Here is a 16,574-nt window from a genome sequence, read left to right as displayed (position 1 = left end):
CTAAGTTCTTCTGTACGTGTACAAATATAAAGGCACACTATTTGTTAAAAGAAATTAAAAAAATTTCCCAAAATGAAAACATAAACCTTTCAGATTGCACAAGTGATTAAATAGTGTGGTCCAATTTATGCGTGTACTCAGTTCGGACAACATTGTTTACTTATCAGGTGGGTAGATACTATCGGAGGATTGACAAATATGTATTAGTAGAGCCGCCTGTGCACGGTTCTCCAGCAAAACCAACAAACCAGACCATGTATCCGATATCGATCAGCCATCAAACAGATTATAGAGTATACATCTGTCTGTCTGCCCATCAGGTAGACGTGCCTAAGGTGTAATCTCCCTGTCCCAGACCACGGCACGTGTGGACTCACTCAGCCATTACTGCCCGCGCTTAACGGTTTTTGACGAGTATCATGCTTTATTTTTATGTAGATTTTAACTTATGCGTTGTGTTAGTAGACTACGAGTGGTGTACCGGGAAGAGATCACTCAAAGGAGCAACCGCAAAAACACACACACACACACACACACACACAAAACACTTCACTTTCCTCAAGTGCGGGTTGAGGTCAAGTATCACCTACTTTGGCCAAACCTTGTATAATGACCTCCCTGACACCATAGAGTCTTATGCTGTTAGCATGTTTAAAAAGAAAATGAAAATATTATACAACAGTAACAACTAAGATGTTAATAAGGGATTTACATATTGAGTAGCGATTTTGTTATATTAGTTTGTAGGTTTTAGAACCTTTATATATTTGATTTAAATAATTTTCATTTCTGTATTTGACTTGCCTTAAATATTTAATTTATAGCGTTTTAACTGTTTTTGTTATCTTTGTTATAGTTTGTGTGTTTTAATGTATGTTATTGTTATTTCGTTGATAAGTAGTTATTAAGAAGTTATTAGGAAGTAGTTATTAGGAACTTGCGTTACATTTGACGCAAGTTATTCTCAAAAACAATTATGTACTGAGAAACGCTTAAGAAATCAAGGCATTTTTATTTATGTATTTAAACATTTTGCAGGTAAATGACAAGTTCTAAAAATATAAACCTAGACGTATAAATTTTGAACAAAATTGGCATTGAGAGTGTATGGAATATATTGCAGTCAAATGAATGGTCAATGGACAAAAATGTTTTCCATACAAATACCATAAACAGTGTCATGGATACATAGTAATTTTTATCAAATTTTAGTATGAATATTCATCGAATGCCTTTGATAAACGTGCGATGGTACAGATGTTTATCATATCGTAGTCGTTTTCTAAGTGCATGGATTTCAAAGGAAGTTTACATAACAAACAAATGTTAACCCAGAATAATCCTTGAATACCTGTGGTGCTTACTAGAGCTATGGACATACTACAACAAAAGATATCCGTAATAGACTTCAGTTAAAGTTGCTATTGGAATAAAATAAAATAAAAATTACTGAGATTGAGAACCAACCTCGATAACGTATGAACGTCTTAGAAATCTGGTAGATCAAAACGTCAGGATTCTTCTTTATGGTTAGTTGTAAGAGAGGACTTAATAGTCCTAACCTCGCCAATTGAATATGTTTTACGTTGTATTCAATAAAGACATTTCTCATTTCATTTCATTCTTGATGGTTCTAGAGATTGAAAGCTTTCATGCAGTGGACAAACATTAGGCAATTGGTATAAAATTTCAAAGCCTTAAAAAGACTAGAAATTCCCAGGGGTCTGGAAATTTTCCAAAGGCCTGACAAAATAGCCAGGCCACTTTGTACCAAATATACATTTTTATAAATTTCATTGGAAGTCTGAAGTATTCCCATATGCTGTGCCTTTCTTACTTTTAGATATTGGTAAGCCCTGAAACTATAGAAATACAAAAAGTGAGTACCTGAGTGTTATAGATAGTTCATATAAATGTGTGCCAAAATACGTTTTAAGAGGGACTTTGTGAAGTTGCGGATTCAAAATCTTGCCAGCAGCTTCAATGAAGTATGACTCCTTGAGCAATCCGTGATCATTCTCATAAATACACTAATAGTTCATTTTGTTTAGACACAATCTTTAATGCTTTTAAGCTAAGATAATCTAATTAAAAACTCATGAGTTACCAGGGTTAAAAAAAGTGGATTAACCCATAATGTAGTAATTTTAGCTTGATTATATTTAAAACTTTCCAATTTTTACACAGATCACAAGTAAAATATTAGGACGATCTCATTTTTAAACAATGCATATATTATCAGTGTTTAGGTATCATATATGGATCATTCACTTTAAATGGGATCTAGCAAAAACATCCAATACTTGTGATCGAGCTCACCCAATGAATGAAATACGTATGAAATTAATGTGCTTTACTTCAACTAAATGCTTAGTATTAATTAATTGTGAGGATTACTAAAATTCAGTTTCAATTTTGATTCTGAACAAGCTGTGAATGTTTTGAACACAAGGTTATCGAAACCAGTTGTCTCACTTAAAAATTTTACTGTAACTAAAAGAAAAGCACACTCTTCCCCTTATATCACAAGCAGAATACAAGCGACGGAAGTAGATGCATTTTGACTAAAGTAAGCATTTTTAAGCTTACATATGCATATATTTCCTTGATCGGGGTAAACATCAATATTACTTAAAGAACCAGAAACATTGCAGCCTGCAAAATAAACGCTTTTAGATCTAAGTTGGATTCCAAAACCTAAATTTGTGTTTATTTTCTTGGTCAGTGCATCAACATAAACTCAACTGTGGAACCGTACGTAAGTAAATTAGAGCGGAAGTGAATTTAATCAGTCGTATCTGGCTATACGTACTAAGTTATATATTTTATTTATCCGGACAAGAAAAGCAAATGATCACTATGGCATTGAAAAATCTTAGAGAGAAAGTAAATTAAAAGACTCGAAAGTAGACTATTTTTAATCGAAGTTAGTTTTTGTTGGTACTGTACATATTTTTTGGATCGGAGCACAAGTCAAACTCAACTATGGCACTTGAAATACCCTAGATAATAATTAATCTAAACAAATGGAAGTTAACATTTTTGGACCAAATTAGGTATTTTAGACGTATGTATTTATACTAATGCATATAACAAAACCTAAAATTGAACTAGTCAAAATTTTATTTATATTCTGAATATGTCTACTTATATTTAAAAAATATAGGGCACCATCGTATTACATAATAAATGCTTGTACTAAGAAAGCTTGGTCTTCGATTTTGAAAATTGCGTGTGAAGCCATGGATAACTGCGGTCACCTGTAGCTACAGAAAGGGACTGGCTATACAACTGTTGTTGACCTTGAAACAAGAACAGCCAGGAAAAACATTTTGGGAGTGGGTCCAGACAGCTGATATTTTCCGCAATAGACAGATAGTAAAGTTAGGCCCCATTTTGTTCCATAACAAAATCTTGAATTGTTTCTTTGTTGAGAACGATCTTTCTGCAGTACATGTCAGTAATACTGAATTATTTAAATAATAATAATAATAATCGTTTACTAAAAATGTACCTAATTGAAAAAATTTTGGGGGAGTTGTGGTTCCTTACCCCTTGGACCCCCTCGCTGGCCAGACGTCTGCAATCCGCAAGATTACCCTTAAAAGTCCTGGAGAAACCAGGATTCACCAATTTTGAAGGAACTTATAAATTATCTTGTTCTATATTAGATAGAGACCATTTTCTTAACCTTTGGTTTTAATATATAATAATGAATAGTTTAATCATGAGGATTATGTTTATTCATGTCAAAACATAAACTTTATTTTATAGTCCTCTAATTTTCTTGTATAAGTGTCTAAATTATCAGTTATTATAATCAATGTTACCAGTGAATTATTGACAATTTATATCACTTACATAAAACTTTGGAGCCAACACTTTAAAAAAGTTGCCATTTTGAGATTTAAAAGCACAAATAAACATCTCAAAATATTAAATATCAAAACTCTGCAATTTAAACCCTCTGTAAATATTAAAACTTTTTCGCCTTATCGAACGGAAATGACACATATTCACTGATACTGTTCAATTATTTTATTTATATTGAATAATTAAAAACGGTGTTCTTCTGGTCCATAAATTACCCGTATACGTGATTTGACTCTTTAAAAAAGTATATCTGTTGAATTGAGAGAGTTTCTATACTGTTTGAAAACAGACACAATAAACCAATAGGTCTATTATTATCGAGGTCAGTGTCACCGCCGCTGCCGCTGTCACCCGTATCACGTGCGGTCTTCTACACATTCCAGAGGAATTCTGACTGACACTGTTTCGGTGACCTTGATGACAAGGAGAGAACGTTATCAGATACCCTCCTCGGACCCCACCCAGAGCACGTATCATATCTTGGACTGATAGTCCTAATGATCTCCTCAGCCATTCTTTGTAAACAGGTTGAGGCCTGAAGGGAAAGGAAAGATACGCCATAGTGCTAATAATGATTTTTGAATAGGTGGAATTTAACAGGCCACCAGTCATAAACGATTCCAATGCATTTTGGTTATAATGTTACAATAAATTGTTATGTCTGCATTAGTGAATTAGAATTAATACTTTCAAACTTGTTATTATAATTTACTTCATTCTACCAAATGTTAAATATATATCAATTCATATAATATCATAACTTTTTATTAATTTCAATCGAATTTGCTCATGCCAACAAATTTATTTCCATAAACAGTTAAAAGGAAATATAAAGAAAACTTTAAAAAATAAATTACTTTATTTACATATAATTTAACTAGAGTAAGCTATTATCTAGAGTCCTGCTAATGCTAAACTTGAGAAAATAGAAAACTAAACTGAAAACATATTTTTATAGATGCAAAGTTGGCAAAATGTGGAAGCGTTGAATTTCCACGATACTAATCAAACAAAAACAGTTACAATATATTTTGATTGGTATTGCTCATGTTTTTTTAGTATAATGTTCACTTTCTTGGCACAATTTCACATTCTTATTTTCATTTTACTATATAATCAGCCAAAAGGCGCTTGTGATACTGGTATATAATATCGTGTATTCCTTTGCACAAATCGCTGATTAGGAAGGATGCTTTTTATTAATACAAAAATAACTATTTCTTTCTTTGGTCTTCGGAAGTCTATTCATATTTTCTCTCTCGCAATAGAATTGTGCGTCTTTCCCTCTAGACCTTTGTTGTCGACTCCTCTGCAGCCTTAGTTGTTGCCTCTGTTGTTACTTCCGTCGTTTGCTGTTCAGTGGTGGACTCCATCTCCGGCTTTGCCGCTTCCGCCCCCGCTCCTGCGTCCTCACACCAGCAGCCGCCCGCCGTGTTGGCGCGGATCCAGTCCAGGTAGCGGGTGACCCGCGTGTATATCCCCGGATACCCGGGCCTCGCGCACCCGTTTCCCCAGGACACCACACCTGTCGCAGAACATCATGGACACATTGAAATCGCCTTTTGAACTTTCTTTTGTAAGCAAAATAGTAAGTAAATAATTTCTTAGCTGTTATAAGTACTATAAGATAATGTATTTTAAAATAAATTACGCCTATGGTTATAAACGTGTTTTCGAATTTGAAAAATAATTAGGAATCAATCAAACTGAAATAGCCATTTACATTTTGAAGCCATTTCTATTTATATTTTACCTCGTAGTTGAAGCAATGTGTTTTTGTTCATTAAACTAACAACAGTGCATGAGATAGTTTTCTCAAAAGCGATCTTCACCTTTTCCCTCCTGATAATGAAATTTAAAAATTAGAATAACAAGACAGTTATTCGTCTCCAAATTTGTTCAATATAGATAAGAATTTATATTATATCCATTATTTATATCATTACATCTTAGTAACGTTCAAATTTTTCATAATATTAATATGTAAATAAAAAAATCAGATTAGAAGCTTCTACATAAAGTTTTAGTAACCTTCGATTAAAAAATCGTTATTTAACTCGAAAGAACCGTTCTCCAAAACCATTATCACGTATCAAAGCCAAGAATTTTGTAACCACTTGAAAGGCTTTCATCAAAGATGAGGATTGTCAGCAGAAATGAAATTTGGAGTCAGATAAAACGGAATATGTACTATACAACCTTAAAGCTGCTGTGATTTTTTTGGTTGTGAAACACAATTATTTAGTTGAAGATATCTTATTAGATAGTAAGCATTGACATTATTTTTTTCTTTCAAGTATTTAAACGTGGGAAATATTGCCTGAGGTTCAGGCGGAAAAATATGTCATATTTCTTCTAAATATAAATATTTGACCATGTATTAAAAAATAAAATTATCGATTTTGTATAACTACGAAATTAATACAAATATCGAACTTACCTATGAGTTCATATCTCTTATCAGGTCGTTCTCTGATAAGCGGGCCTCCGCTGTCGCCCTGTGTGAACGTTAAGAACGTTAATTTCACAATTTCACAACAAAGATAAAAATAATACTATAACATTTACTACTGACACAGTCATGTATAACAAAACGTGAAACATTATGAGTCTAGTGTTTGGTGATAAGAAACAATACCTGGTAAAGCTAAAAGATTAATCATCGCATATACTAATACTTAATGATGAAGAAACTAAATTATTACTCTACATTATTAACGTAATTAATTGATTAACGTAATAGCTCAAGAAGATTAAGGAGATTAAATATAAATATCACATAACGAAATAGAAATTTGAAATTATAATTATACCAATTACAAAATTTATTTAAAATTAAAACCCTAAAAATCTTTAAATGGAGTAGAAAAATTCTCTCAATAGGTATTTGTATTGTGAGATCGTTGGAAATTCTAAATATACGAGTAAAACTTGGGGAAATACACATTAAGTGAAAGTTTGTCTTATGGAACGTATCTCATGAGTTGGAGACAACCTCCTATCAACCATAGATGGATATTAATCAGATACGTGTATTAAGTTCATTTGTTGCCATACATTGGGATTCCAAGAAACGTGGCGCTATTACTACTACTATTTTAGTCTACTCGTATACTAGGAATTGTGCCTCTACTTCCTAACTCAAGTGACTCAAGTGGGGTGCATTGTCTTGGGGGGGGGGGGGGGGCATAGAGGAAAAACCTCCCAATTTAGCGGAAAGATTCGATATACGAGTATTTTGTCCTACACTGAATAGGGCCTAGGAATAAGAACATTTCCTCTAGCTATAAGAAAAACTTACTTGTAAGACGTTCCCTTGATCTTTGAACAGCCCCGTCTAAGAACTAACTTAATCCAAGAACATAATTGTTGTTGATGTATACTTTAGCCATAAAAGTCCATGTAGTTTGAATCCTAAAGACAGCTGGAGTCTGCAATAACTATTATAGCAATTTAATGTTAAGTTGAAAGAACTTTGTTAAAGCAGTTTTGAAAATTAATAACCTAAGAAGATAAAGTAAGTGATTATCCTTAAAATCCGAGGAGGTGAACTGGTTAAACGAGTACTGATGAGGATACGCCTTGGATGGTTGCAGGTGGGCGATCCTATCATAGAAAGCAGTCCTTCTACCCGGACATTGATGGTGATTTGGAACTCGCCGTAAAAAAAACGTTCTTTACGAAGTTTGGAATATTCCTATGTTCAAAATTCCGTACAGTTAATACCAAGTTTGCTCTGCCGATTCTTCAGCAACTAACAATTAAGATATTTTGCAACGTGACCCGACTAGTTTCATTATAAATCTTCAGTTTTCACTTCTATAAAACAAGAACAAGAAAGAATGCGAAAACCCCAGTGCTGGGTTATCTAATACCTTTAAACGAGCAATTCTTGTACATATATATATATATATATATATATATATATATATATATATATATATATATATATATACTAGCGGGCCCGGCGCGCTTTGCTGCGCATTTCAATAATTTTTTGCAAAAGTTGCCCGCGGCTTCGCACGCAATTTCCCGTTGAAAACAGTACACTATATTCACTTATTCTTTTTCTATCACATTCTAAACATTGCTGAGATAATTGATAGTCGTTCCATCGTGAGCCTCTTGGGCGTATTATGAAGGTATGTACCATATTCCTGCCTCTATCTAGCTGTTACCCACGGCTTCGCACGCAAATCTTAAGAACCGAAGTCCTTATATTACTTAGTAAATTTTTTTTTTACTATAATAAATTTTAGATTAAATTAGTTATATCTCCGATGCCACGATTGAGCTTGCTTTGTTGTCTCGATCGAGAGAATATGTACACACGGAGTTTTTCTGTCAAAAAAAAACAACTAAGGTTGATTTTATAACATTCTTTATATTTGTAGCCAACGTAAGATAGTAATTATGATATCTGCATTACTCTTCTGATCAAGCATGAGCATGGTTTATATTAAATAAATATTGCAGTTAAAGGTGAATTTTTACGTCAAATTTGAATTGTATTATCTGGATAGTAAAGTCTATGTTTAACAGTGATTGCAAAAACAGTTTAAACAAAATTTGTCGTTTCTCTTAAGCTTACTCTATGCTTTAAAACTATAAGTGTAATATATGTTTACAAAGAACAGCTGATTAAAAATTTGAAAAGACGTTAACATATGTTTGCTGCAATGCATTTCTTATGGGTATTTCTGTAACCAGTGGGGCGGAATCCTGAATCGGGAAAGGGATGGGCATAGCTTATAAACCTTCTCCGTGGAAAAATACATATACGTACAAATTTTCATCATGATCGGTCCAATAGTTCACGATTCCATAAAGGACAAACATACAAACATTCATTTTTATATATATAGATATGTAATCTGAATCTTGGAAAACGGTTCCAACGATTTTCATAAAATTTAGTATGCAGGGGGTTTCGGGGGCGATAAATTGATCTAGCTAGGTTTCATTTTTTGAAAACGTTGTTTTATCAGTGTTTTCAAGAAATGAAAAACTACTGCAAAGTCAATATTCTTTGTGTACATTCTAAAGTAAATTACATCTGGTAAATGGGATCTGATGTATCATAACAAGAGTAGTTAGCCAACCCTCACAGCTGATGTTTCATCAGATATGCCAGAGTAAAAATAAAATTGTTATATAAATTAACGAAGGTTCAAACCGAAAGGAAATTTTGATTTTAGTATAAGTTGATGAATAATTTCACTCCTTTCAAAATTAAATCTATTTATCTATTTCATATACTTCGTATAAAACGTACTGCTAAAGTCAAATGCCTGCAAACCTTAGCTAACATTATACGATCAGAAAGGTAGATGGTCTACCCTATGCGGAACCGTGCGGCACAGCGTGTAGCTACCGAAAATGACAAGCAACGAGAATACCAATTAGTCACAAAGACGTCGAGACGGAAGACATCGCAGAGCTTTAGAACTTAAAAATTATTTACCGACATATATATGTGCCGTTACTGCAGCTGGGCAATATTACGCCTTAGGACAATTTAAAATTGTATTTATCTATTGCGGTGTATTGCATTTCCCTAAGAAACGGGTTTCTAATCGCATAAATAGAAATCATTTTGGTGACTGTTTGCATGGACGAATGCAACCAAAATTTTCAAATGAAGAATTTCTTTTTTTTATTTGTTACCCATATTCGGAAGAGTATCATAACCTAAACGTATATTTTGCTCTAGCATCGTTTAATGCAGATGATGACAGAACAATAAATAGCTATGGCATTTATAGTTTTATTTTTAGCGGACAAACATATCATACGATGAATCCCAAAATACGAATTCCAGAAAAGTACCGAGCAAAGCTAGCTTTCCTGATATTATTGCAATACATTGGGCGCCTTGAGGTAACAATGAGGTAAACGAGAAATAAAATGTTTTAGCAATCAAACTAAATATCCATGGTATTTTTTCACTATAGCGATGTTAGGAACTTCTGTTACGTCTGAACCGGAAATAGTCACCGCGCCTTTAGCATTGCACGGAACCGCTTCTCCCACTGCCGGTCTCATTGAGACGCAAGGCGGGTGACATTGACACGACAATTGACGGCTTTCTCTCTCAACTGCTTTCTGCGCACCTAACCCAAATGCCGCAAACGAACCGTGAAAAGCGCCTGGAGACGGAACCACCTTGTCACTTGGCCTAGCCTCCGATTGATGGGTACATTTCACTTTTCACGGAACGAGCATTTCATGTTTGCGTACAGGAACTTAAGTGATAGTGTTTAATAGAAGAAGCCAACGAGTGACATAAGCAGGAAAAATTGCAACTTATGTGGGACCTTAGATAAAATGATTTGTCCTTTCAATGCAAAAATAAATATTTTGTATACTCATTTTATGTGAGATAGGCATCGTTTCTTACACATTGAACTTGTGACGTAAATAACATTTCTTGTTTTAAGGTAAGAACCCCTTATCATATTTAGATTGCACATATAGATCGTACGAACGTGATTAGCTTTATTTATAAAAGAGTTCAAGCTCCATTTTAGTTTACACCATACCACATAAGCTACGTTGTAAACCTATCATGATTTTTTGAAAAGTCATAGTACTTTTTGTCAATACACTACATTATATTGTCATTTAGAATATGTTGAATAAACCAAGTTTGACTTTTCTTTTCTGTATAATGTATAAAAATACCGACGAATTAAAAGGCGTTTAGATGCGTATCGATACCTATCCTCAAGGACGTAGCCAGCGAGGGGGTCCAAGTGGTCCGGACCCCCCAATTTTCAAATACTTTTTTTAGTAAACAATTATAATTATTTAAATAATTCAGTATTAATAAGATGTACTGCTGAAAGATCGTTCTCAACAAAGAAACGGGTCAAGAACCTTTTAAGGAACAAAATGGGGTCTTATTCTTTGTCAACTACGGGAAAATATTAGTTGTCTGGATCCCCCAAAGTTTTTCGAGGCTACGTTCTTGTATATATTATACACCTAAAATACAACCGTAAAGGTGCACCAGGTTTAACATTGTTCTTACGGGATTAAGATCAAGATGGCTGCCAGTACAGCCATGTTATTTTGAAATGTTTTATGTAGAATCCTACTTTCGACAACATGTACGGAGAGGGCGATTGAGGCTTTGTTGGTAACAGAGTGGAACTCGGCTCGACTTCGTGCATGACAGCAATATCAAGTCTGTATGAGTAATATAACTCGCTGCCGGGCCGACTGTTTACCATATAAATCTGACTCGGTGACATTGATGTCGTGCCCTACTTGTACTCTATATCTGTGTACTCAGGTCATGTTAAAGGGTTACGGCAAAAAACGCTAAAAAACTACTGGAAACTTTACTAAAATTAGGATATTGGAAATTTGATCAGGAATTCAAAATGATGTTACAAGTAGTTGCAGTATATCGTGTTTTAATGTAGGAAGGGAAGTAGAAATTTACTGGAGAAAGAAAACGGCGTTTGGAAACACGCATTGTTTTAGACTTTTAAAAGTATTTCTATTTTAATTCAGAGTGTATAAGAAACTTTAATCTGAATTTCAGACCAGCTAACCTATTAAGATTGGTCAAGTGCTGTCACTTTCCATATATGATTAAATACAAGTTGTTTTTCATAAGCTCATCAATCTTTAAGAATCAGCATTATAGCAAATAAGGGTAATCACGATTCGTAGCTGTCTACGATTATACGAGTATAAGAACTATACCTCTCTGATTCAAAATGCGTTATGAGAAACTATATGATATAGCCGATTCCCTTTTCAGTCTTGTTCTGGCTTTTCTCATGCACCACTGGTCTGTGCAATAATATCATCAAACATAATTAAGAGAGACGGTATTGAGGTACTGATAAAAACCGCAACGGACACAAGCAGGATTTTGAATCCGAACACAAAAGAGTTCCAGATGTGTTTTAGAGCACATTTAGGATTAAATACAAAGTTTTAAACCCTCTGGAATTTTTGTTCACAAAAATATATAAATCTCCATAAACGAGTACTTGTGCTCAGGACAGAACAAGAGTGAGTAACTCTTGGGAACAAGTAGACAGTAGTCTTTGGCTGATAATTTGCTTAAAAATAATACTAACCTGACAAGAGTCCTTAGCTCCCTCGGCGTACCCAGCACATAACATGTTGTCTGAGATCATCTTCTCATTGTAGTTGGTCTTTTTGCACTGTTCGTTGCTCATGACCGGTAACTCCACTTCCTGCAGGATACAGACCGGCTTGCCGTCCTCCTTCAGCGTACCCCAGCCAGTGGCGATGGCCTTGGATCCCACGTATAGATCCCCTTAAAAAGAAAATGCAGCATTATAGTTTTTTAATTTACTCTACTTTTTTGTTTGAAGTCAATGAATCTCTTGATTTAACCCATTGATCCTAATGGATATTTTGCCCCATCAATCCAATCACCGAAATGGGAACAAAATCTACTCACGCTTTTGATAGACAGACTAGGTATTGAATGAGATTTTTAAATAGTAATTTCTAACAAAATATAAGTATACTATTTGAAAGAATCGTCAAAAGCATTTAAAGGATTTAATTGTAGGATTATATATTAATTGGTGAATCAGTGACTTAGAAAGTTAATCGAACGTGCTAAATCATAGCTTAAAGAGAGATTGAAGATGACGGATCGGTAAATAACACTGCTATTACTGTGTTTAGTAGGAGACGTGTGCCTCAGGCAAGCTGTCTGGGATCTGTGATGTTTAATCTGTGCACACCTGACTTCCCCAGTTGTGTTTGTAATTGCACCGTCCACCAGTACTCTGATTATAGCACCTGTCTAATGGTTTCTCGTCCATCAGGCCATTTGCATATTCTACGCTGACCTTAAGTGTATAATTAGTGTTCGGAAAGAAATACTCAAACGGGAGGCAGGTGCACCAACCTCTATCAAGATCCCCATGTTATTGAACAGTCATTGTGTTTATGATGTTTATGGTCTGGCAGACCGCCGCTTACTGAATGTCATGCATATTATTCAGCACACCATAGTCAGGACAAGAACTGTGTAGATAATGAAGTTGATACTATAGTCTGTCTAGTTCAAATTCATGCATCTTGGTATTTACCACTCACTGTTCATTTGCGGAAGAGGTATTGTGAAGGAAAATGCTCACATGATTCTACAAATCATATCAGTGTGATACTCCTATTACGTCTGAAAAAGTTTGTGAATATGTTATACATCTGGACAAAATTGGGATTTATTCCATGTAGGATAAGTACAAGATAAGTAGGCTACAGTAGACCTTTATCCTAGATTTTTGAAATTCCTATGGAAGAGTAACAGTCTGTATGATTAAAAATCTTGGATAAATCGAAATTTTTTATTGGCCTCTTGAAGTTCGAATTACCTAAGTTCCATTTTACTAACCACAACGTCTACTTTAGCTTTAGGAGAACCAAAATGCCAGTCAGAGAGATTGCTTTTATATTTTTGGGTCTCTCAGCGCAGTACCTCTCAAATGTCAAAATCCTCTTTCAGCAAAGAAAGGTTTGAGCTTACCGCGATAATTTTCTTTCTTTGGCTCATATGTGTACCATCAACTTCTAGACTGAGAATCTAGTCTGATAGTTGATTTTGCGTTAAAATGTATAATGTAATACAAGCAATAAAAATGTATAATACAAGCATACAAACAACCACACATTTAATGTATTTACTCTAATATTATTTAAAGCAAATAACCACAACTCACGGGCGTTGGAGGGCAGACAGATGGGCCGGATGGTCTCCGCCACAGGCACCCGGTCGTTGAGCCGCAGGATGGCGATGTCGTGGTCAAAGTTGAGGTAGCTGAAGTCACCCGTGACCGCCCTCAGCACGAAGCGCGTCTCGGGCTTGAAGCTCTTATCACAGCGATCGTGTTCACCAAAGGTCACTTTGATCATGAACCACATAAATCTGGGGAAATCGAATTTTACAGTGTAAACTACTGTAGTAAAGAAATATGTGATCCCATTAAAAAGCATATCAGAAGCAGATTTAAAGTTTAATGATAACTTTTTTATGAACATGAATCCTAGATGTCCTATTTTAGAACTGTTAGAAGAGTTATAAAACAGAGATAATAAATAAGACTGGGACTTGGTGGACCTAATAAATAAAAAACTTTGAGGTTGGATTTCGAGAAGACTTGTGTCCAGATTGCTTGGCATTCTTAAGTTGCAATGGACTTTCAATGGTATTTATCCTTACAAATGTCCAAGGATCTCTTTGAGAGTGAAGGGCTGAATTTTGGATTTGAATTGAATTTCAGAAGCCGTAATATAACTAAGTCATTTATCCTCAAGATCTTTATATTCCCGTTGTGGAGATATACATTATTACATACTCATTTCACTCATCATTCACTGATTAAGTGATACTAATTGAGCTCATATTAATTGATAGCCTCAAATCCTTTGCTGGATCGTGCGTTTTTTAAATTGACAATGAGTCAAAGGAACATAATGAAATGTCACATAAGATATTGGTTTCTGAAACAACTAGAGGTTTGGTGACGTTGAATTAGTTTAAGCAATCAGAACAAGAAACCCAGAACCTTTTTCTTTATCCTATCCCAAAGTTTGATCCGCCACCCTTCAGCCATCAGGAGGGTTGAGATGAAACTCAATTTTCATAATGACACATTTACATAATGTAACATTTTTATAGCCGATCGAAAATACATATTCGCTTGATTCAACTCACCTGTATAGGCAGACATGTTTTATTTACAGTGTAGGTTCAAAATTTGTTGACTGAAGAAATATGTAAAGAATTTACCAGTTTTAACAATGTTTCGAGTTGGTTTGAACTGAAAAACTTAGATGATAATGAGGTAACATTTTTGTTTGCGTTGAACACTAACTTTGAATTTTAAAATAATAGGTTAATTTTCACATTTGATCATGCGTCTTCTTGTTGCCAACTCTTCGAGATAATTCATTACGTTATGGTTCAATAGATTGTTAAACCCCAAATTTTGTTCAGTCTCCACATAAGTTTCACGATGCTCCCTCAATTGATTACTCTAGCACGAATACAATTAATTTACTTAAGTTCAATTCTATAATGGTAAGTACAAGCGAGTTATCGTACCCTCTGACGCAGTGAGCCGCTGTGAGCACATATCTGTCGTTGATGAGCATACCGCCGCAGTAGAAACGGTTAAAGTACGACAGTCTGACCATCCAGGGGAACTCGTTGGCCGCGGTGGCGTTTCCACCAACGATCCGGCTGGCATCGTTCCGCTCCCCGCAGGCTACAAACGAGCATCGTTATTAGAACATGGATACAAACAGGCTTCATTAATATTGACTGATTGATCGCTCAGTCATAGATACAGTGGCACGTAACTAATACAACGATATGAAAATATGAAGGATATATTTTTTCATGTAAAGAATAAGAATTGGTGAATATTTCTATGCCTAATGACTGAAGAATAGACAAGCACAATACTTACTACAGCTACATGTTCTGGCCTCTTCGAGAAGCGGGCGCCTCGTAAACACGTTCATAAAAAGCCTTCGATCATCCCGGTCAGTTTGACTTGCCTGGAATATTTATTAAAAGCTATAAAAAATAATAATGCCAAGACCTTTACGATGATTTCTAATTTTTTTCATTTTGGATTCATCATACCTCCCCCAAAGCACCCTTCAATCTGAAAATGAAAAAGTCACACAATATTTTTGCGATGGTTTGAAAAATGTGGATAGAGTATTTAAATTCCAATTCAAACAAATTGTTCTGGAATTTTGTTGATTTTCTGTGAATTAACTCATAAACAAAGTTTTAAGGTAAAAAATGGCAACGCTTCTACAAAATAATTTTAATATAAATTAGAAATGGTATATATTACAACTTAAAACAATAATATGGTGAAAACGTTTTTTAAAAGTAATGAGATCAAAAAGGCTTTGTCGTTGGTGACAACGCATGTATAGAAACGATTATCAATTGATTGTGACACAAAATATAATAAAAACCAATCATCTTCAAAGAGTAATCAAAACAGTTGTGATTGACTATGAATAACAACTAAGAAACAGAAATGTATGTGCATTGTTGTTATTTTAAACTCTTTAATATTTAAACCAATGTTTGGCAACTTAATTGTTTAAGTATCGATGTTCTCTGATCATGACACAGTTTTTTGCGTTCTATAATTTACAGAATGTTTGATTTTGCTTTGTAAAGGTCTGTGGAGCCAAGATTGTTAGCCACAATTCCCTTCTTGCAAGTAAAACGTATACGTACAACTGTTAACATTACAGGGGTTGTGTACCTTCGACGCAACAAATGAGCGAAGACGTACTTACGACTGAGGCTGTAAAATGAGGTAAGTACCTACGGCTATGGAACTCTGTAACAACCGTTATCAACATGTCGTAATAGCCCTAAAGGGGGGACATTAAAACACATTAGGGGTTCATTATCAACTCCTGATGAAGGGTTGGGTGTGGTGATGGGAAAGTGGGCATAACAGATTCTGTATCAGACATACTAGTATTGGGAAACAATTTGTGGCAGAAGACCGTTATGTGGAGAAAGTGGTTCTGATGGGAGGCACGGCGTTGTGTGGCGTGGCTTTCTTTCCTCGGACGCCGCGCCGCTCGAGTAATAAAACTGTTTATTAGAACTTTTGTAATACACAAAGAGGGGTTACTAAACGAATTTAATATATTTA

General features: G+C 34.8%; 1 protein-coding gene across 1 annotated transcript in view; it reads right to left on the bottom strand.

Moving 5' to 3' along the window:
• Window positions 1-4,713: 4,713 nt before the first annotated feature.
• LOC124363648 (transmembrane protease serine 9-like) overlaps window positions 4,714-16,574 on the bottom strand; it is a 41,934-nt gene continuing 30,073 nt past the window's right edge. The window contains exons 7-12 of the mRNA XM_046818909.1: window positions 15,348-15,438; window positions 14,981-15,143; window positions 13,596-13,801; window positions 11,973-12,175; window positions 6,314-6,371; window positions 4,714-5,398 (exon numbers count right to left, since the gene is read on the bottom strand). Coding sequence (XP_046674865.1) covers window positions 5,160-5,398; window positions 6,314-6,371; window positions 11,973-12,175; window positions 13,596-13,801; window positions 14,981-15,143; window positions 15,348-15,438 — 960 coding nt within the window. The 3' untranslated portion in view covers window positions 4,714-5,159. The remainder of the gene's footprint in view (window positions 5,399-6,313; window positions 6,372-11,972; window positions 12,176-13,595; window positions 13,802-14,980; window positions 15,144-15,347; window positions 15,439-16,574) is intronic.

The sequence above is a fragment of the Homalodisca vitripennis genome, chromosome 5 (genome assembly GCF_021130785.1).
Source record: "Homalodisca vitripennis isolate AUS2020 chromosome 5, UT_GWSS_2.1, whole genome shotgun sequence".
Classification (NCBI taxonomy): domain Eukaryota; kingdom Metazoa; phylum Arthropoda; class Insecta; order Hemiptera; family Cicadellidae; genus Homalodisca; species Homalodisca vitripennis.
Note: the sequence above shows the minus strand (reverse complement) of the source record. Positions and strands in the feature narration are given on the sequence as shown.